Here is a 21,004-nt window from a genome sequence, read left to right as displayed (position 1 = left end):
CTGGACATGTGGTTCTCCCATTAGCCTGTAAGCTCCTTGAGATTAGGTACCAATTCACCACTACATTCCCAAAGCTCTCAGCCCAGGGCCCCTCACACTGCAGGTGCTCAATAAACAGTTGTTGGACTGACTTAAATTTAACCCATGTACTTGTTTCACCCATGAGCAAACTGAGGCCGAGGGATAAAGGAGTTGCCCTGAGGTCCTACAACTCCTTTAAGGCATAACCCATATAAAACCCATTCTCCCTCAGTCCCCATAAAGCAGCTGTAGAACAGCAGGGAGATTAGCCAGTTTGCATTGCACCAAGCTAAGCTTCGAAAAAGGAGCTATGGTTTCTACCCCTGCTCACTTTCCACTGGATACAATGATCAAATGAAACCAGCATCCCATGCCCCTGGCGAAGCCAGAGAACCCAGCACCAATTTGGTGCATACAGTAGGCGCTATACATTAAATAAATAAATGCAGACTCATCTATGAAAGTTGCCAATTTGAGCCACTAGAGGGAATCACAGGCTCAGATTTAGTTGATGTCCCAAAAGGGAAGGAACACAGTGGTGGGTGGTGTGCTTTGCCAGAGTACCACATTCTATTTATACTGTAGCCAGAATTAAATACGGCAGTGCGGGGAGGGGGCCGCCCAGTGAATACAAATGACTTTACCAAGGCAGGGAAACTCAAGATCAGAGTGCATGCACCTCTAGTCTTCCCTGAACCTCAGCTCCCCAGACTTCAGGGGGTCACTGGGATCCCTGAAAATTTCTCAAATTTCTCCTTCTGTGCTTCCCCCCCCCCCCCCCCCCACACACACACCTGTGTTCTGTAGCCTAAGCAGACAGGGGCCTGGGCTCTGTATAGAATTCTCAGGCTTGGCAATGGGTAAGGGGGCTGCCAAGCACATGTATCCGCTGTCTGGTGGATGAGTGGGAAGAGCTAGCCCTGGGCTCCCAGGCATTAAAGCGTTCATCTTTGTTAAGAAAGACCGTAAGAGATCATCAAAATTTAACTTAGGAGGAAATTACAGCTCAGAGAATTGAAACATTAACAGAACTGCAAGTAAGGAAATACAGCTGATCCTTGAACAAGGCAGGGTTATTGGCACCGGCCCCCCTCGCAGTCCAAAATCTACATATAACTTTTGACTCCTCCAAAACTTAACTACTAGGAGCCTACTGTGGACGGGAAACTTTACCAATAACATAAATAGTCAATTAACATGTATTCTGTATGTTATGTACATTGTATACTGTATTCTTATAATACAGTCAGAGAAAAGAAAATATTAAGAAAATCATAGGAAAGAGAAAACACATGTACAGTACTGTACTATAAGAAATCCACATGTAAGTGCATCCACACAATTCAAGGGTCAACAGAACTCTCCACGGGGTGTCTGAGATGCGCCCTGCACTTGATGGTGGGGGAAGGTACTGGAGGTAGCAAGTGGTGCAAACATTCTCTGTGTGCATGTGCAAGATTCAGTCATGGAAGCCTCCAGCTCTCCCTAAGGGAAGGCTTCTGATACAACTCAGGCACGTAACACAGGCCCTTTGAGAGCCTGACCTTGGGAGAATTACCCTCCCTGAGCCTTACCGTTCTCATCTGCAAAATGGGAATTAAAGGAGACACTGACTAAGGCACCCAGCACAGTGATTGCACATGGGAGTCTCCCTGCTAAAATGTCAGTTCCCTTCCCTTGCTTTTCTCTACAAGAAGAAGGGTTGTTTTATTTTCTCAGATGAGATCATCATTTTCTCAGCTGAGTTCAAGATTTTATTCTCTAAAGGACATTTACATTTACTAAAGCTTTTCTTGAGCCTTTAAGACCTTCCATGAGTTGGGCAAGGGGTAACTTTTTGTTTTTCAGCATGTATACTTTTATATAACCGAGAGAAATAAGAAACATATTTTGAAGATGAGGCTATTGAGAAGATAATTGTACATTTTATTTTATTTATTTTTTAAAGATTTTATTTATTTATTTTTAAAGACTTTATTTATTTATTTATTTGACACAGAGAGAGAGAGAATACAGGCAGGGGGAGCCAGAGAGGGAGAAGCAGGCTCCCCGCTGAGCAGGGAGCCCGATGCGGGGCTCGATCCTAGGACCCTGAGATCATGACCTGAACTGAAGGCAGACACTTAACCAAGTGAGCCACCCAGGTGGCCCGATTTTATTTTTCAGTAATCTCTACACCCAGTGTGGGGCTTGAACTCACAACTCTTGAGATCAATAGTCACATGCTCTACTAACTGAGCCAGCCAGGTACCCCGATAATAGAAAATTTTTATTTTTTTTTAAGATTTTATTTATTTATTTGACAGAGACAGAGAGCACAAGCAGGGGGAGTGGCAGAGGGAGAGGGAGAAGCAGGCTCCCCGTGGAGCAGGGAGCCCGATGAGGGGCTTCATCCCAGGACCCTGATCGAACTTTTCTCAGTGGACCTGTTCACCTACCTGAATGGGAAGAGAATTTTCTTATGTTTCCCTTTACATATCTAGAAAGCCTCATGAGAATCAAAATCATTGAATGTCCATCAGAAAAATAAAAAGGATTTTGGATATTTTTTTTTTTAAGATTTTATTTATTGGGCACTTGGGTGGCTCAGTCAGTTAAGCGTCTGCCTTCAGCTCAGGTCATGATCCCAGGGTCTTGGGATCAAGGCCCGCATCTGTCTCCCTGCTCAGCCAGGAGCCTCTTTCTCCCTCTGCCCCTCCCCCCTGCTCGTGCATGTGCTCTCTCTCTCTCCCTCAAAAATAAATTTAAAAAAAGATTTATTTATTTGAGAGTGAAAGAGAGTGAATGGGAGGGAGAGGGAGAGAGAGTCTGAGGCAGATTCCGTGCTGAGCACAGAGCCTGGTGTGGGGCTTAATCCCACGACGGCAAGACAATGCATGACCTGAGCCGAAACCAAGAGTCGGACGCTTAACTGACTGAGCCACCCAGGTGCCCCAGACTTTGGATATTTTTAAATCAACTTCTCTCATTTTACAGATCAAGAAACTGAGGCTTAGAGAGAAGTGACTCACCCAAAGGCCTCTTGATTTCTAGACTAATTTCTAGAATTTTCTACATAAAATTCTGTAGGGGTGGTGTGTGTGGGTACGTGCATGCGTGCGTGCGTGTGTGTGTGTGTGTGTGTGCAGAGGCATGTGCCTTCCTGACTGTTTCTGGAACACAATCTGCAATTCAAGAGATGGCATGATGTAATAGAAGGAGCATGAACTTTGGAGTCAGATCAACAGAGATTTAAGTAGTGCCTGTTAGTCCAATTAATTTCCTGACCACTCTGGGTCTTTTTTTCTTCCCTGTGAAATGAGAAGAAAAACATCAGCCAGGAAAGACTGTTGTAAGATCATATATGATGTATGTAAAGTGTGTGACACTGACGCTCAGGATACAGGACCCACTCACCACATGGTTATTATCATTCATAATTGTACATACTGTACTTCCAAAGACAAGGAAAACCAGAAGAGCATGCTGAGGAGGTGAAGCAGGAGGGTGAGGAGTTTGGAAGTCATTTTGCTTGAAAACCGTTAATATTTGGCCATATTTGCTTTGTCTCTCTCTCTCTCTCGTTTTTGCTGCTGGTTGAAAGTAAGTTACAGATAACATGACATTTGACCTCTAAATGTTTCAGCAAGGACCCCCTAAAACTAAGGGCCTTCTTCTACACAACCAGAACATACCACCACACCTAAGAAAGTTAACAGTGTTGTATGAAAGGTCATTTTCTTAAAAAATATATTTTTTATTTTTAAGTAATCTCTACACCCCATGTGGGGCTCAGACTTATAACTCCGAGATCAAGAGTTGTGTGCTCCACCGACCGAGCCAGCCAGGCGCCCCTGGAAGATCATTTCTGACAAGAGTGGCTGAGGAAGGCTCTGATGACAAGTGGGATTGAATGAGTTCTGGAAAGACAGACAAGTGCTTTTCCTGTACAGACCTGAGGTGGTGGAGGGGCAACTTCAACAGAAGGCAGCACTGTCTTCTCCTGTCCCCTCTTGCAAGCTCCCTCACTGTGAACTAGGAAAGTTTCTCTAGTTCTACAAGTTTCTTTTCTGTATATTTTGCTTTCTCAACCCCATACCCAGAATCTCAAGGGCTAGCTCCCTTTTTGAGAGCTTCAGAAAAGGAAAACCACATTCACTGGGAGCCATTAAGCAATGACTGTTCTAATGTCTTCTCAAATACGAACCTGTATTTGGTATTTAGAGACAGCCTACAGCTAACGCAGCGAAGCTTGCAGGTTATCAGTGGAATTTCAGACATCTGAGAATCGGCGCAGCGCCTTCTTGTTCCGCCCCAGAGGTGAGTAATTTGTTCCTGGAGTCCCTAAATTTGGTGGTGTGGGTGTGCAAGGACCGAGGTGGCAGCCTGAGAGGTGGGCTTCAGTCAGGGGCCCAGATATTAGGCTTCCTCCCCTCCCCAGGCTGTTGGTTTTGGAGAAGGGGGAAAGAGAAGGCTGGGGAAGGAAAGAGGGAAAGGGAGTGGGGAAGGGTTGAGGGAGGGAGGCGAGGAAGCAGGGGAGCTAGAGGTGGTAGGACAGGGGAGGAGAACAAGAAAGAGCCTCACGCTGTAAAAGACCGTTAAAGAGGTCTTCAGACTAAACCCAGACTGATTACAAACTATCAAGTCACCTCCCCTCCCCCTCTGTGAAAACTGTCTGGTAGGTACATCCTATGTATTTATCCACATCAAAAAAGTGTACTGAGATCTTCCCCTGGTACAGCACTGGGAATGCAAAGTTGGTAACCATCTCTCCTCGCTCAAACCATGTGAAACCTACTGATTAATAATGCCTTAGGTTTGTTTAGCTCAGCTCGCTCAAATGCATTATCTCATGTGAGCCCGTGACTACATAGGAGCGAATGTCATCACCTCTGTTTTAGAGAAGAGAGACTTGAAGACCCCACAGAAGTGGTAAGGGGATTCAGAAGAGGAAGATCACCAAAGTGATCAGGGATGGCTTCATAGAAAAGGAAGTATTTCACCTGGGCCTTGAAAAACAGATTGGAATTTGGGCAGTTATAAATGAGGGGATGGCATTCCAAAGATTGGAAATGGCAGCCTGACTGCTTAGCCTGACCTCAGTACTTGACAGATTGGAACATCACCTTGGACCCTTGGTCATGACAAGTTCACACGGCTGATGGGTGGCACTGTGGGGACGTGAGCCCATCTCCAGTTTTTATTTGAGTCTCTTTCCCACACCAAAGGTCATTGCCTTTGCCTTGAAATTGGCTGGTGGGGAACATAGAGACCACATTGATTAAATGTGCATGGCACAAAGCTGGGTAGCAGAGCTGGTCTGATTGGACACACTTAAGATATATAATTATCTTGCTAGCTGGGATCCTGAGCCAAAAGTGAGATGATGTTTAATACAAACAAATGTTAGAAGTTACAGCTAGACACAAGCACAGAGTGGGGAGCTTTGGAGGACCTGGGGCTCTACAAGATTTATATTAACCACCAGTGTGATACGGTTGCTGAAAAAACCAACAAGAGCCTGGGCTGCGTTAAGAGAGGCCTGATGTCCCAAATATGGAGTGTTGCAGTTCCATCGTATTTGGAACTAGCCAAAGGAGCACATCCGAAGCATCAGTGATGCTGCATGCTGAGAGGAGCAGTGACAAGCAGGTGGGAGCTACAGAGTCAGAGGGAGAAGCAGGCTCCCCGCCGAGCAAGGAGCCCGATGCGGGACTCGATCCCAGGACCCTGGGATCATGACCTGAGCTGAAGGCAGACAATTCACCGACTGAGCCACCCAGGCGTCCCTGTTGATAGACTTTCTAACAGTCCTGCCTGATAAGAGAATGAGCTTGTATCATTTAGTGAACTTTCCATTACTGGGGTCATTCACGTGGGGGATATGTCAGGAGCTGTAAAAAGGATCCTTATACGTGGATGATGAATCAATATGTAAAGTCCTTTCTAACTACAATATTGTATGAAATATTAATCGATATCTTCATATTCAAGGCACTGTCCTAGTTGAATGGGATGCAAAGTATTAAGATACAAATGTACACTATTATCTGTCAATGTGTTTTGTCACTGTCAGTCAGCTCTTACAGAATTGATACAAATGATCTCATTCTGTTTCATTGTGAACATTGCTTTTTAAAGATTGTTGAAGTGCCTTTTAAAAGAAGTAAAAGGAACTAACCCAAGCAGTTACAGCACTTCTTTCCTATCTGTGGATGTTTTAATCCACAAGGGGGCAGAATTTACTTATTGAGGATTAGCCATGCCTCATCTTTAATGCAGTTCTTATATTAGTAAGAAGGATTATTATTGACAAAGAATTATAGGTGACCTTGGATTTAAGCTTGATAAGCACTTTGTTGCCATTTGTGATTATATACTAAATTTCAAACGACCCACATTTAATTTTCAAGGGCAACAGAAATTGGAAAATACAGTCAGACATTTGAGAGGGACTTTACCAAGGCAATAGAAACATAACACTATTTTAATAGCTTAAATTCACTGTTTTCACTTTTTCCAACTGAAATGGATGTTTACTCTGAGACCAAAAATCTCATTTTAATTGCAGAATTTATTATGAAACAAATCAATTACTCAGGTGCTGTCAAGAATTGTCTTAGTAGACAGTAAATTAAAAAAAAAAAAGACAAAGGGAAGGAAAAAATCCATCACAGATGACTTAGAGGGACTGAGGAATCAGCAAAAGAATCCTCCAGGTCCTTTCAGTCTTGATTTTTAGTCTTGGTTCTAGGCCAGTCACTTACAGAATTACAAAATCCTGGGATGTTCTGGTTATATGGAATCTACAATCTCAAGCTTGGGAAGGCCTACGGAAGGTCACTGTCTTGACTTCTGGACAATTTCATATTTAAAACTCATCTGCTGAAACGTATGAAATGGTTCATATTCTCTTATCATTGAGAATCTGAAATCACAGCAACACTGTTCCAAGACATTGACACTTTTGTCAGTATCAAATTTTTTACTATTGTATATCATGAGATACTTAGGGATAGTGACTTCCCTAGAATGTCTTAAAACAAACACCTTGTCCTCAATGCTTCGGACTCTGGTGCCACAAAAAGGAACATTGACAAAATAGTTGGCACCCACAGGAGAGTAACTCGGAGTGCTCTTTTGTTCAATGAATACGAGTGGCATTCCTGCTACCATACTAGGTCCTGCTGGAAACAAAGATCAGTGACGTTATCTTTTGTCTATGAAGAGATCACAATAATAGAGAAACAAACAGGCATTCAACAAACCCAGTTTAAGGCAGCGTGTGATCAAGATCAATGTGAGGGTCAGGAAGTGGTAAGGGGATTCAGAAGAGGAAGATCACCAAGGTGATCAGGGATGGCTTCATAGAAGAGGAAGTATTTCACCTGGGCTTTGAAAAACAGATTGGAATTTGGGCAGTTATAAATGAGGGGATGGCATTCCAAAGATTGGAAATGGCAGCCTGACTGCTTAGGCTGACCTCAGTACTTGACAGATTGGAACATCACCTTGGACCCTTGGTCTTGACAAGTTCCCACAGAATGGTCAGTAATCTAATGTAAACTGCACGTGAGCTGTGTCACGGCCCTACAGACTGGGGGTTGACTATGTAACAGTAATGTTTTATCCTGATATCTTTAGTAATAATTGTCAGGGAAAGGATACTGACGTGGTCCACAGGGATCAATCATCCCGCTGCTCAGTTATCCCTCAGAATTCTGTTCTCAGGAATGTGCTAGTACATTTTCCATACATGTGTTCATGTTCACATAGGCAGGAAAACACACACATACCTGTGCAGAGAAGCGACAAGCATGCCTGTGTCCGTACACAGATCAGACAAGGTGTGCCTTTGATTCTGAGACGCTGAGAACTAGATGCCTCACTAACCTAGTTCACTGACATGTCTATTTATAGCCTCTGTCTCATTCCAAATGCTAAGTCTCTTTCTAAATCTAAATCTTTTATTACCTTCGGCAGGGAGGAAATTAAAAATAGACACAGACTTACTACTGAGAGTGCAATTGTCAGTTTTTAGGGATACATGACAATGGAGAATTGAGATCATGCTGATAAAAATCCACTGATGAATTAAAGCATCAATTCATCCTTTATCTATCCCATCTACCATCCTATAAAAACTAATAACAAAGAGAAGATGATCTTCAAAGAGAAGATCTCTTTCTCCCTCAGTCACCTCTTCTAGGGTTAGAGAGTTGAGCCATGATACTTTGAAAATGAATAAAGAAAAAAATTCAAAGTGGAGTTGGGAAGTTCTAAAGTGGACGTGCTCATGCAGGTACCACTCCTCGAAGTTTACTTTACCTACCCCGAAAGGAAGAAGGAAGGTTTTCTCTTTGCCCAGCAACAACCCCAGCCAATGAGAACCACCACAACTCAGCCAATGAGAAGTCTCCACAACCCGGAATTCTCGCTTTTGTGCAATGGACTTTCCTCGCAAACAGCCCCTCCCAACTTCCTTCTTTCCACTATAGAAGAACACTCCTCACCTTGTTCTGTGGACTTGCCTGTGGTTCACCATGGTTTGCATGTCCCAAATTGTGATTCCTGTGCTATTCCTTGATAAACACATTTTGCAGATAAACTAACTGGCTATTTTATTTTCAAGGTTCACAAAACAAACACAAAGAATCAAGGAAGCTGTATTTTCTACTCACAGGGAAATCACTTCCTACATGAGAAAAATGATAATAGACATTTGCCATCCAATATATTTTAAAACTCCTGTATAGAAACATTTATTAACAATAGCCAACAATTTCTGAATGCCTGTTATGTGCAAAGCATTGTGCTACTTGATTTATATTCATTTCCCTTTTTCTTTTCTTTTTTTTTTTTTTTAAATAAGCTCCACGCCTAGCATGGAGCCCAATGCAGGGCTTGAACTCATGACCCTGAGATCAAGATCTGAGCTGAGATCTAGAGTTGGACGCTTAACTGACTGAGCCACTGGGTGTCCCCATATTCATTTCCATTTTTTATCCTCTTAACAATCCTGTAGGGTAAGCACTATTATTACCCTCATTCTACAGACAAGACACTGAGACACAGAGAGATTAATTTGTCCAAGATCACAGAATTAGTAAGGAGTGGTGCCACAGTTCAAATCCAGCCATTTTAACTCTAACATCCATACCCTTAATGGTATATAATACTGCATCCCAGTACATATATTGAACAAAAATTTCATTGATCTAGTGTTATGCTAGTATTCTTGTGAGTTCCCTCAAAGCTTTTCTACTGTTGGTGACATACAGAAATGCTTCTTAATCTTTACTTATGCTCCCATTTTTTGCATATAAATAAACTCACACTCTACTATTATTTGGAACACATTAAATACTATGATTAAGCAAGGGCATTTTAGAGTATGCTTTTAAAAAAAACTAGATATGAATAGAATGCTGATCAAAAGAAGGTACACAAAAGAGTACATACATATGATTCTATTTATATAAGGTACAAAAACAAAACAAAAAAATTAATCTATGCTTTTGGAATTCCAGAGAGTTGTTACTCTCAGAGGAAGAGATAATGATTAGAAGGGAAGGCTTCTAATGTGCTGACTATGTTTTATATCTTGATTTGAGTGCCTGTTTGGACATGTTCATTTTGTGAAATTCATCAAGCTGTACACTTGTGATTGTGCATTTTATGTATTTATACTTTTTACTAATTATCTATTGGTGCATAACAAACTGTTCCAAAACTTAGCAGCTCAAAACCACCAACATATCTTATCTCAGAGTTTCTGTGAGTCAGGAATCCAGGCACAGCTCAGCTGGGTAGCTCTGGCACAGGGTTTCTCAGGAGGTGGAATTAAACTGTTGGACGGGACTGTGGTCTTATCTGAAAGCTCAACTGAGGTACAGTGAATCCACTTGTAAATTTACAATGTAGTTGTTAGCAGGTCTCAGTCACCACATGGGCCTCTCCACAGGGCTTCGTCACCACATGGCAGCTGGCTTCCCTCAGGGTGAGTGATCCAAAGGGGAGCACAGGAAAGTGCCTAAGATGGGAACTCAGAGGAGACATCTGTTGCCATATTCTATTTGCTATAAGTGACCAAATAATTCCAGCCCACATTCAGGGAGAAGGAGCTATGAGGAGGAATCATTAGGGACAATCTTAGAGGCTACCTATCCCACTCCAAAAAAGCTTTATTTTTTTTAAGAAATATTTAGTTGAAACTTTTTTTAAAAAGATTTTATTTATTTGACAGAGAGAGATACAGCAAGAGAGGGAACACAAGCGGGGTGGGGGGCTGAGAGAGGGAGAAGCAGGCTTCCCGCCGAGCAGGGAGCCCAACGTGGGGCTCGATCCCAGGACCCTGGGATCACAACCTGAGCCAAAGGCAGATGCTTAACGACTGAGCCACCCAGGCGCCCCAGTTGAAACTTTTTTTTAGAGATTTTATTTATTTATTTGTCAGAGAGAGAGCACAAGCAGGGAGAGTGGCAGGCAGAGCAGGCAGAGGGAGAAACAGGCTCCCCGCTGAGCAAGGAACCCGATCCAGGACTCGATTCCAGCACGCTGGGATCATGACCTGAGCCGAACTCAAACTCTTAACCGACTGAGCCACCCAGGTGTCCCAAAAAAGCTTTAAAAATTACACAATAACTTCCTCTGCCTCTCCACTCACAATAATAACCACTGTCGTGTAGATTTAAAAATGCTTTAAGAACTCACTAATTTTTTGGTAATCACAACATCCCTCAAGAGTAGGTTGATGGCATGATTTTTTCATTCTGTTTTATGGAAGTGTAATAATAAGCTTGATCTTATCACTTTTATATTTGCATAACACTTTTCAGGTTTCACAATTCTTTCCCATCTGTATTTTGAGTTTTGTTATGCAGAGTAAGTGGGAACTATAGTTTAGTGTTAGTTTATCTGAAAGTACTATGAAAATTATAAAAACATTTTATAATATTAATATCTAGCATTTATTGAGTGCTTACCATATGCCTGTACTGGGGGTGCCTGGGTGGCTCAGTCGGTTAAGAGTTCAAGTTTTGGTTTTGGCTCAGGTCATGTTCTCATGGGTCGTGAGATCAAGCCCCATGTCAGGTTCCGTGCTCAGCAGGGAGTCTGCTTAAAGATTCTCTCCCTCTGTCCCTCCCCCAACTCACACAAGCTCTCTCTCTCTTAAATAATCTTTAAAAAACAAAAAAACTACATGCCAGTTACTATATGCTATAGCAGAATATATATGTATGCATATATAATGAATGTGTATACACATTCACTTAATCATTTAGCCCCATGAGGCAGGGTTTTGCCTCATTTTATAGAGCAAATCCTAATAATTTGCTAAGATTTCAGAGCTAATAATTGATACAGCCAAAATTTCAACTCAAAGAGTCTGACATCAGACCTCCTATGCTCTACAAAGAAGGTAAACTATAATCTTCATTATCGCTCTGATAATACATTTTCCTGGAATATGTCATGGAGAAATTTTTATAAAAACCGTGCCATCCTGATCTTCGTGTGTGTGTGTGTGTGTGTGTGTGTGTGTGTGTGTGTGTGTGTGTGTGGAGGAATTGTATTCTAGATTAGGGCAGGTAGAATGTGAAAGACAGTAATTCCCCGTATGGTGCTTGTAACTGACATTAAAGAATATTGTAATCTTCCTCCAAGAGGCCAATGCTATCTACCTGTGATCATTCAGGTAAAGTGCTTGGAATATACTCTTACTAATATGTTCATAAAAAGTTGACCATACTCATCATACTATTCATTTAACATCAACTCTTTTTAAAGGGCTTAAAAATAACTAGGGTATTAGATACGCTCTTAAGGACTGCAGAGGGCTTTAATATGCTTCTCACATCAAGTGTGTGAGCAGAATTATAATCAGGCATAGCTCATGCTTCACCGGAAACATCTCAGAGTTTCTCTTCTCCCAGAGATAGATAATGGCAATTAAAAATCTGGACCTTGATTTGTATGCTACTTAATGATGGTATGCAGATAAATCAGCTAAAGCAGACATCAGCTTCTCACATTAAGGTGGCAAGAATAGATCCAGAATTAGAATTTGGCTTCCTACACTCAGGATATATCCCTGGAGAACATCAGGTCTCTGCAAGGGAGGATTCGTAATGCCGAGTAATTTCCCCTAACTTTGCTCTCTTCCTGTTACTCACCCACACCCAAATTACTCAAATGGCTGCTTCATGTTCATTTATCCACTCATTCACTCATGTGTTTATTCAAATGGCCTAATGATGAGTCTTGGCTTTGACTTGCCAGAGGATTGTCTTCCAGATGATCTTTGCATCAGCAGCACAAACAGGTTCCGGTTGAGTTCCCTTTCTTCCTGCCTCCACACCAGTGTACTCATGCTTGCGGAAGAGGACTAGTGAAGAACAAGACATCACCCCAGTGCTTTCTAATTTGAGATGGGTGGCTCCCAAATCCAGTTAATGATTAGGATCACTTAAAAAGCTTTAAAAAACTTATTTGAAGAATTTTATATAAGCATATGGTAAACAAACAGAACAAGCAGGCATACAGTGCAAAGTAAGTCTCTCGCTCACACCTGGCCCTCAGTTTCCCTCCTACAGGTAACACTTGCTATCAGTTCATGTGCATTCTGTGCCTCACACTTGATTCATGGTTCAACTGGGTATAGAATGTTAAGTTGGATAAAATTCTGATTAAAATTTCAGAAGGCATTGCTCCATTGACTTTCAGCTTCCAAGGCTACTGTTGAGAAATCGGATGCCATTTTTAATTCCAATCTTTTGTGAGTGACCTCTTTTTTTCTCTCTGGGAATTTTTGGGGTCTTATTTTCATCACCAGAGTTGTGAGATTTTGCTAACATGGGTTTTTGTTTGTAAGTCTCTTTTTCCGTTCACTTATGGTTAGGCTAGTCAGTCTGAACACCTATTTCATTTAAATGTCAGGAAATGTTATTACACTACTTAACAATAATTCCTTCTGTTTCCTTTTCTCCTTTTCTTCTTGTTTGTATATACATATATATATCAGATGTTGGACCTCCTGGATTGATCCTCTAGTTTTTCCTACCTTTTTCTCATGTTTTTTGATTGAGTTAGTCCAAGCATTTTTTTTTTTTTTCAAAGGCTCTCTTGGGAGGCATTATAAGGTAGCTGTTAAAATCAGAGATTCAGGGGCACCTGGGTGGCTCAGTCATTAAGCGTCTGCCTTCGGCTCAGGTCATGATCCTGGGGTCCTGGGATCGAGCCCCACGTCGGGCTCCCTGCTCCGCGGGAAGCCTGCTTCTCCCTCTCCCACTCCCCCCTGCTTGTGTTCCCTCTCTTGCTGTGTCTCTGTCAAATAAATAACTAAAAATGTTAAAAAAAATCGGGGATTCAGTATATTTGATAGACACTTCTTTCTAGGTGTATAACCTTTGATAATTTCCTTACCCTCCTTGTGCCTCAGTTGTCTCATGTATAAAATGGGGGAGAAATGTACCCAACTCATGGGCATTAAATGCAGATTAAAGGATGTTATGATGGTTAAGTTAGCTTTCATATATGCCTGGTACATAGTAAATGTTCAATAAATACTGCTATTATTGTATTAATCTGTTCCTTTTTAAAACATCTTACAATTTTTCGCTTATGTCTCTGAGGATATTAATCACAGGGTTCCTTGCATAGTCTGTTTCTATTTGTCTTCCTCTTACTTTTTGCAAATGGCTCATGTTGGAGAGGGAGATATCCAAGTGCTGTGAGGGAGCACGTTTTTTTCCGCACAGCGGATTTCATTGTAGGCTTTTTTTCACTGTGGCCTTCTCAAATGTCAGTGTCTGTAGGCTTTTTTTCTGAAGCTGTTCTATTTCTCCGGAGAAGAATTCTTAAATCGCCCATCTGTCGGTGGGAGGTGGGCAGTGGCTGCCAAGGATCTCTGAGCTGGGTGAGTAAAAGGGGCTGGGGAGTCCAATTTGAGATGCAAATCAAACAGTCTCAGAGAGAAGACACTAATTTGGGGGAGCCCCTGGGTTTACAGTTGGCCCTATGCTCCTTGCTGTACCTGGGGCCTCTGAATCAGCTTCTCCAAAATCCCTTCTCCTGTGGGATGGGGGAAGAGCCGGGGGCTTTCTGTGGAAGGTACAGAAAGAGAAACTTAGTTCTTTTTCTTTCTTTTTTTTTTTAGGATTTTATTTATTTATGACAGAGAGAGCAGGGAGAGGAGCAGAGCGAGAGGGACAAGCCGACTCTGAGCTGAGCACAGAGCACACGCCGAGGCTCGATCTCACGACCCTGAGATCATGACCTGAGTCTAAACCAAGAGTCAGATGCTTAACCAACTAAGCCACCCAGGTGCCCCAAAACCTAGTTCTTTTTTTTATAACGTTTGTTTCTTTATTTTTTTTTAAATAATCTCTACACCCAACATGGGGCTCGAACCTACAACCCTGAGATCATATGCTCTTCCAACTGAGCCAGCCAGGCGCCCTGAAACTTAGATTTTTTTTTTTTAAAGATTTATTTATTTGAGAGAGAGAATGTCGGTGGGGGGTGGGGGAGAGGAGGAGCAGAGGGAGAGGATCTCCAGCTGACTTCCCGCTGAGCACGGAGCCTGAGGCGGGGCTCGATCCCAGGACTCTGAGATCATGACCTGAGCCAAAATCAAGAGTCAGACCCTCAACCCACTGAACCACCCAGGTGCCCAGAAACTTAGATCTTTTTAAAACAGATTTTCACCTGACTCCCCCAGCTTTAAGAACATGCCTGAGCTCCACATTTTGCTGTCTGTATAGCTTCTAGTTCTTAGGCCTTTCCATGAACTGGCTCGCCCTCCATAAGCAATGGGGTCTCAGCTTCCCTAGATTTATAATACTCTATCTTTAACCTGGTATAAACCATCCTTTGGGAAAAAAATTTTTACTCATTTTTTGAGATGAGATATAAGAACAAGATCACTCTTAAGGTTCCACCTTGAAAAAAAACAGACGTTTACACACAGCAGCTAATTAGATAAACCCCGCCTTCTGCTAGGCTCACCAGCACACCACGAGCACGCACACACAGTCACATCTCCCTGCATCTGTTTTGAGTGAGAACTGCTATTAGTTCAAGTCACAGATGCCCCATGTTATGCAAGGAGACAGCTGAATTGCCTGGACACCATGAGAAAAAGAGAATAAACAATGAAACAAATACAGCAAGCCCCACGTTAGGCGTTAGGCATAGAGATTGCCTTTTTTTTTTTCTTTTAACCATTTTATTTATTTATTTGATGGAGAGAGAGAGCAGCAGAGGGAGAGGGAGAAGCAGACTCCCCGCTGAGCAGGGAGCCCTACGTGGGGCTCGATCCCAGAGCCCTGGGATCATGACCTGAGCCGAAGACAGAGGCTTAACCGACTGGGCCACCCAGGTGCCCCAGGTGTAGAGATTACTTAAAAGTAAAATGCTAAAAAAGAAAAAAAAAGTCTTAAGGGAAAAAAAAAACAAATACAGCAAATTTAGGCAGTTGGCATTCAGAACCTGGTGCAAAGCTAACACCTATGAATTGTCATCGGAGGGTTTTCTTTCCTTAAAAAAAAGTCTTTCTTTGCATATTTTAAACTTGAAAGGTCCCAGAGAATTTGGTAAGTCAGTGGTCTCTCCTCCATCTGCTTCCTTTCATCCAAACATTGGCCAACATTTCTTTCACCTTTATTTCCTCCCCTGTTCTCCTGTCCTTGTGGATTGACATACATTTTATTCCTTTACTCTCATCTTTTTTTTCAAGATTTTATTTATTTATTTATTTGACAGAGAGACACAGCGAGAGAGAGAACACAAGCAGGGGGAGTGGGAGAGGGAGAAGCAGGCTTCCCGCTGAGCAGGGAGCCAGACATGGGGCTCGATCCCAGGACCCTGGGATCATGGCCTGAGCTGAAGGCAGACGCTTAATGACTGAGCCACCCAGGCGCCCCTCCTTTACTCTCATCTTAATGGGATTTGGGGAGCAAACAGAGAAAAGCACCTGTGTTCAATCTACCATGTTACCTAAATTCGCAGTAAGTGATTTGGGTGGGGGCAGGTAATTTCTTCAATACTGTAGACATTTTCTCTGCACCATTTTTGAGACTAAAGACTTGATAGTGTCTGTAGGTTTTTACCCTCCCTCTTCCTCTGTTCATCAGATAGTCATCTTTGGCAGGGTTGTGTCCCTCAGCTGTGACCCCTGTGTCCCCTGGGACGGTCCTTCCAGAACAGAACTGCTTATCCTTGTACTTGGGACGTGCATTAGGACACAGTGGTCACACTCCTGTTGGAACGCATTTCTGCTGTAACACCCTTTGCTCAGCCTAATAGAAAAGAGATGGAAGCTGCTGTTTCCCAGCAGATTCTGACATTTCTCCACAGGACCTTACCTGAGAGCAGGGTACAGAAAAATGCGAAAGCAAGTCTCATCTGGAAAGAGGAAATTGTCAGCCATTTTGCTAATTTTGACTTAGGAAACCCACGAAGAAAAAGTGTGTGGGAATTTGGTTAATGTCTTGCCTTCTCCCTCCCTCCTGCCCTTCCTTCCTTCCCTCCTCCCTCCTTCTTTCCCTCCTGTTCACCAGGCATGTCGTATTTAAGCTATTTTGGTCAGATTGGGGAACAACAAACCAAGGTTCTCAGGACACATTAAAGAAGTACAGAAATCCTAGGGACAAAGCCATCACGCCTGGCATAAATGAAGCCCCGTTCTTCCCAGCAGAGTTCCTCCCTCTACCCTCATCTCTTTTGCTGTGTTTGCAACTTGGAAACCCTACCAGAGACCAAGGCCTTCTTAGGAAAAATATTTGTTGAAATCTTTTGTTTTCTCTGTGGTCTTTAAAAGCCACTGTGGTTTTTAGTCCTGGAATCAGCTTTTCTGGGCATGTCGCATTGGCCTCCTGTTGTGACCTTTCTGGAGGCATGAACTCTACAGAACTCCAGCAGAGATCTGAAGATTCTTGTTAGTGCGAAGTTGGTGGTGAGCCCCGTGAGGAGCTACGTGAGACACGCAGGCAAACTTCCGTGACAGCTAGCTCCTGGTTCAGCCAGTGAACCAGCCACGTGACCATGTCCCATGTCCCAGCCTCGCACGGGAATTCTGTGGAAGACCTGAGGGTAGGATTAACGTGGGAGCCCTGGTTTCTGCCCTCTGGAGCACTCAATACCGTGCTAAGGTATATGAAAGAATCAAAGAATATTATAAGACAGCACAAAATTGGCACCACCCCAAAAGCCACAGGAGCTCAGAGGAGATGGCACCCCATGAGTGAAGAAAATCAGTGAAGGAAATCAGACTTCCAGTCTGAGGGGTGAGAGAATTTCAGTAGGGAGGATGGGTGACAGGGTGAGCAGAACTTGGCCACGCCAGAGAGGCAGGAATGAGAATGTTCGAGCAGGAATGAATTCATCACTTGGGGTTGGACTGCAAGGGAAAGAGAGCAGAGAGGAAGGCATGAGTCATCTGAGGTGAGATTTATGAGAGGGAAGCTTCTAGAAAAATACTATATGAATTGGCCCCTAGAGAACAGCTCTACTTTATTGTTTTTGTTGTTATTTAGTTATATACAACTGTCTCTGTTTTTATGTATCACTTTCCCAGCTCACTGGTTACCCATTCTTTGAGATTAATTCAGAGGCAGGTGGAGACTTATTTTTGCCACCCCCGCCCCCAACCTTTCTTAAATCTCCATGCTTTTGGTGGGCTGTAGTGTTGCAGGTGAGTGAATGGAGACAGAAAGGGACATGGCTCTATTTCATTTGGCACACAGGCCTGTGTGGAAGCAGAGGCCTGAAGTGCCAATACGCCTGGGCTATGTCTCTGAAATAATCTAACAGCCATCTGCCCACATCACTTTTTATTTATTTATATTTTTAAAAGATTTTTTATTTATTTACTTGAGAGATAGCGCAAGGTGGGGGGAGGAACAGAGGGAGAGGGAGAAGCAGGCTCCCCACTGAGCGGGGAGCCCGATGCGGGACTCGATCCCAGGAACCCAGGATCATGTCCTGAGCTGAAGGCAGACGCTTAACCGACGGTGCCACCCAGGCGCCCCTGTCCATATCACTTTTTAGAGTATCTGGTCAGATCGTGTCATTTCATGGTCATCATTCATTCATTTAATAAACACTTACTGAGCACCTGCTAAGTGTCAGACGCTGACATGTGGGGGATATAGCAGTGAGCAAAATGAGTGTTCTCCCTATTTTGTACTTCTCAAAAAAATATGCTCATCTCCCCGGGGGTCATGGCCAGTATGACAGGGCCACAAAGAGCTGTAGAATAATCACGTAATCAGTATTTTCTGGGAGGGTCATGGTAAGTCATTGAAAACAAGGGCCTGTATTTTTTCTTTTCTTTTTTTAAAGATTTATTTGACACAGAGAGAGAGCACAAGCAGGGGGGGCAACAGCCAGAGGGAGAGGGAGAAGCAGTCTCCCCACTGAGCAGGGAGCCCATGTGGGGCTCGACCCCAGGACCCTGAGATCATGACCTGAGCCAAAGGCAGACGCTGAGCCACCCAGGCGCCCCAGGGCCTGTAATTTTTAAAAGAATATGAGTAGAACTCAAAATTCATCTGTAGTTTTAAAGCTAAAGCAAGACTTCAATGAAAGGCCCTTATGGCAGGTTGTCCTGGGCTGTGTTCCCAAGTCCCCAGAAGCACAGGGGCACGCTCCTCTGCCTTTAGGCACACTTGGGGGGAAAGTTTGCAAAGCACTGCCCTACTTAACCGCCTCCAGGGGCCTCACCTTGGTTTCAAGGATCAAATGGAAACTCCCTTGGGAGCATTCAAGGTTCTGCAGGATATGTCCTCGGCCACTTTGCCCTGCTTCCTACACCCCCTCCTATAGCAGGAGCAGGCATGCCTTCAGCAGACAATTCCTGAGCACATACTGAGCACGCATTAGGCTCTGAGCTGGGGTGGGGGCCTGTACAGGACAGAACACATTCCTGTCCACAAGCCACGAAGTGTTGTCCGTGTTCTTTCCCGTCTCACCTTCCCTGCCTGGACAACCCCTCTCCCTCTTTGTAGGAGCCCCCCCAAGTATGTCACTTTTCCTGAGCAGCGTGAATTTCTTTTATCCATGTCCCACAGGACTCAGTAGACACTTCCATGATAGTTTTTCTATTGCCTTATGCCTATGTATATGTTCATCTTTTCCTCCTGGACATTAAGCTCCCCAGGCGGGGGCATTTTTTCCCATCAATCTTTGTAGTTATACCATGCTCGTCACCAAACAGGCCTTCGGTGAACATCAGCTGAACTAATTAGTTTTTCAGAAGGACATACAAATTCTCTGGGAAGCTCGTCTGAAAGCATTAATGAGTTTATTCATTATCTATGCATTCATTAATTAAATATTTACCAGCTTTCTAATTGAGCCAGGTTTATGAAGATAATAGTAAGGAAAACAGAATTAGTCTCTCCTCTAATGAAGCTTATAGTTGTGTGAAGCAGACTCACAAGAATAAAAGAAAAATACTTAATTGTAAGTATCTTTTAATATTTAATGTGATAAATTAATATGATTAACCACATCAAATCTGTAAATGTGAGGTTATAAAGGAAAATTATGGGAAGCTATAAACATATAATTCCATCATTAAATATATTTGATCTCTTAATATCCTATGCAGTTATATTGTTTGATTACAGTAAAATTCTTCTTCCCTTTTAAACTTTTCCTTAACTTACTAAGTTGAAGCCCTTTTTGAACTGTATTGTTAGACTCTTCCACCTTTTGAGATAATGTCTTCTTTTCCATATTGGTAGATAAGACTTCTTGGACAGGGAATTGGGGTTTGAGGGGGCAGTCTCTTCCACATTTAAAAACCAGAGATGGGGGGGCACCTGGGTGGCTCAGTCATTAAGCGTCTACCTTCTGCTCAGGTCATGATCCCAGGGTCCTGGGATGGAGCCCCGCATCAGGCTCCCTGCTCCGCAGGAAGCCTGCTTCTCCCTCTCCCACTCCCCCTGCTTGTGTTCCCTCTCTTGCTGTGTCTCTCTGTCAAATAAATAAATAGAGTATTAAAAAAAAAAACAAAAACGGAGTTAAGGGCCCCTGGCTGGCTCAGGCAGTGGAGCCTGGGACTCCTGACCTCGGGGTTGTAAGTTCGAGCCCCACACTGGGTGTAGAGATTACTTAAAACTAAAATCTTAAACAAAACAAAACAAAAAACAGAGATAAACCTTCTAGAGAAATGACAGCAGTTCTACATAGTCTTTCAGAAAACAGAGAAGGAACACTTCCCACCATATTTTATCAGTATTACTCTGATCCCAGAACCCAGATAAAGATATCATACACACACACACACACACACACACACACACACACACACATCACAGACCATGTGATCTCATGAACATAGAATCAAATCAAGTAATAAATACAAAAAATAATGCATCAGACCAAGTAACTTTTATCCTCAGAATGTAAGATTGGTTTAACATTTAAAAAATCATTGTGGGGGAGGGCACCTGGGTGGCTCAGATGGTTAAGCGTCTGCCTTCGGCTCGGGTCATGGTTCCGGGGTCCTGGGATCGAGCCCCATATCGGGCTCCTGGCTCGGCGGGGAGCCTGCTTCTCCCTCTCCCTCTGCCTCTGCCCCTGCTCATGCTCTCTCTCTCTATCTCTGTGTCTCAAATGAATAAATGAAATCTTAAAAAAAAAAAATCATTGTAGGGACACCTGGGCGGCTAAGTCAGTTAAGCATCTGTCTTCAGTTCAGGTCATGATCCCAGGGTCCCGGGATTGAGTCCCTCTTTCGCGAGGCGGGGGGGGGGGGGGGGGGGGGGGGTGTCCTTGCTCAGCAGGGGAGCCTGCTTCTCCCTCTGCCTGCCCCTTCCCCTGTTTGTGCGCGTGCACATGCGCGCTCTCTCTCTCTCTGACAAATAAATAAAATCTTTAAAAAAAATTTTTTTAAATCATTGCAATTACAGAAAAGGAGAGAAGCAATATCATTTCAGCAGATCAAGAAGAAGAACATAACAAATTCAAGATCCATTCATGATTAAAAAAAAAT

The 21,004-nt window shown here is 43.2% G+C and overlaps 1 protein-coding gene across 1 annotated transcript in view; it reads right to left on the bottom strand.

Annotated features, from left to right (window-relative positions):
* The window catches only part of CLMP (CXADR like cell adhesion molecule), an 81,829-nt gene that overhangs the window by 21,250 nt on the left and 39,575 nt on the right, over window positions 1-21,004 (bottom strand). Inside the window, 1 exon segment of the mRNA XM_028125991.2 lies at window positions 160-205. Within this exon segment, the coding sequence (XP_027981792.2) occupies window positions 160-205 (46 nt within the window).

The sequence above is a fragment of the Eumetopias jubatus genome, unplaced genomic scaffold, assembly GCF_037043125.1.
Source record: "Eumetopias jubatus isolate StellerSeaLion01/CBP00866 unplaced genomic scaffold, mEumJub1_p1.0 scaffold_13, whole genome shotgun sequence".
In the NCBI taxonomy this organism is placed as follows: Eukaryota; Metazoa; Chordata; class Mammalia; order Carnivora; family Otariidae; genus Eumetopias; species Eumetopias jubatus.
This window is presented reverse-complemented; position numbering and strand designations above follow the sequence as displayed.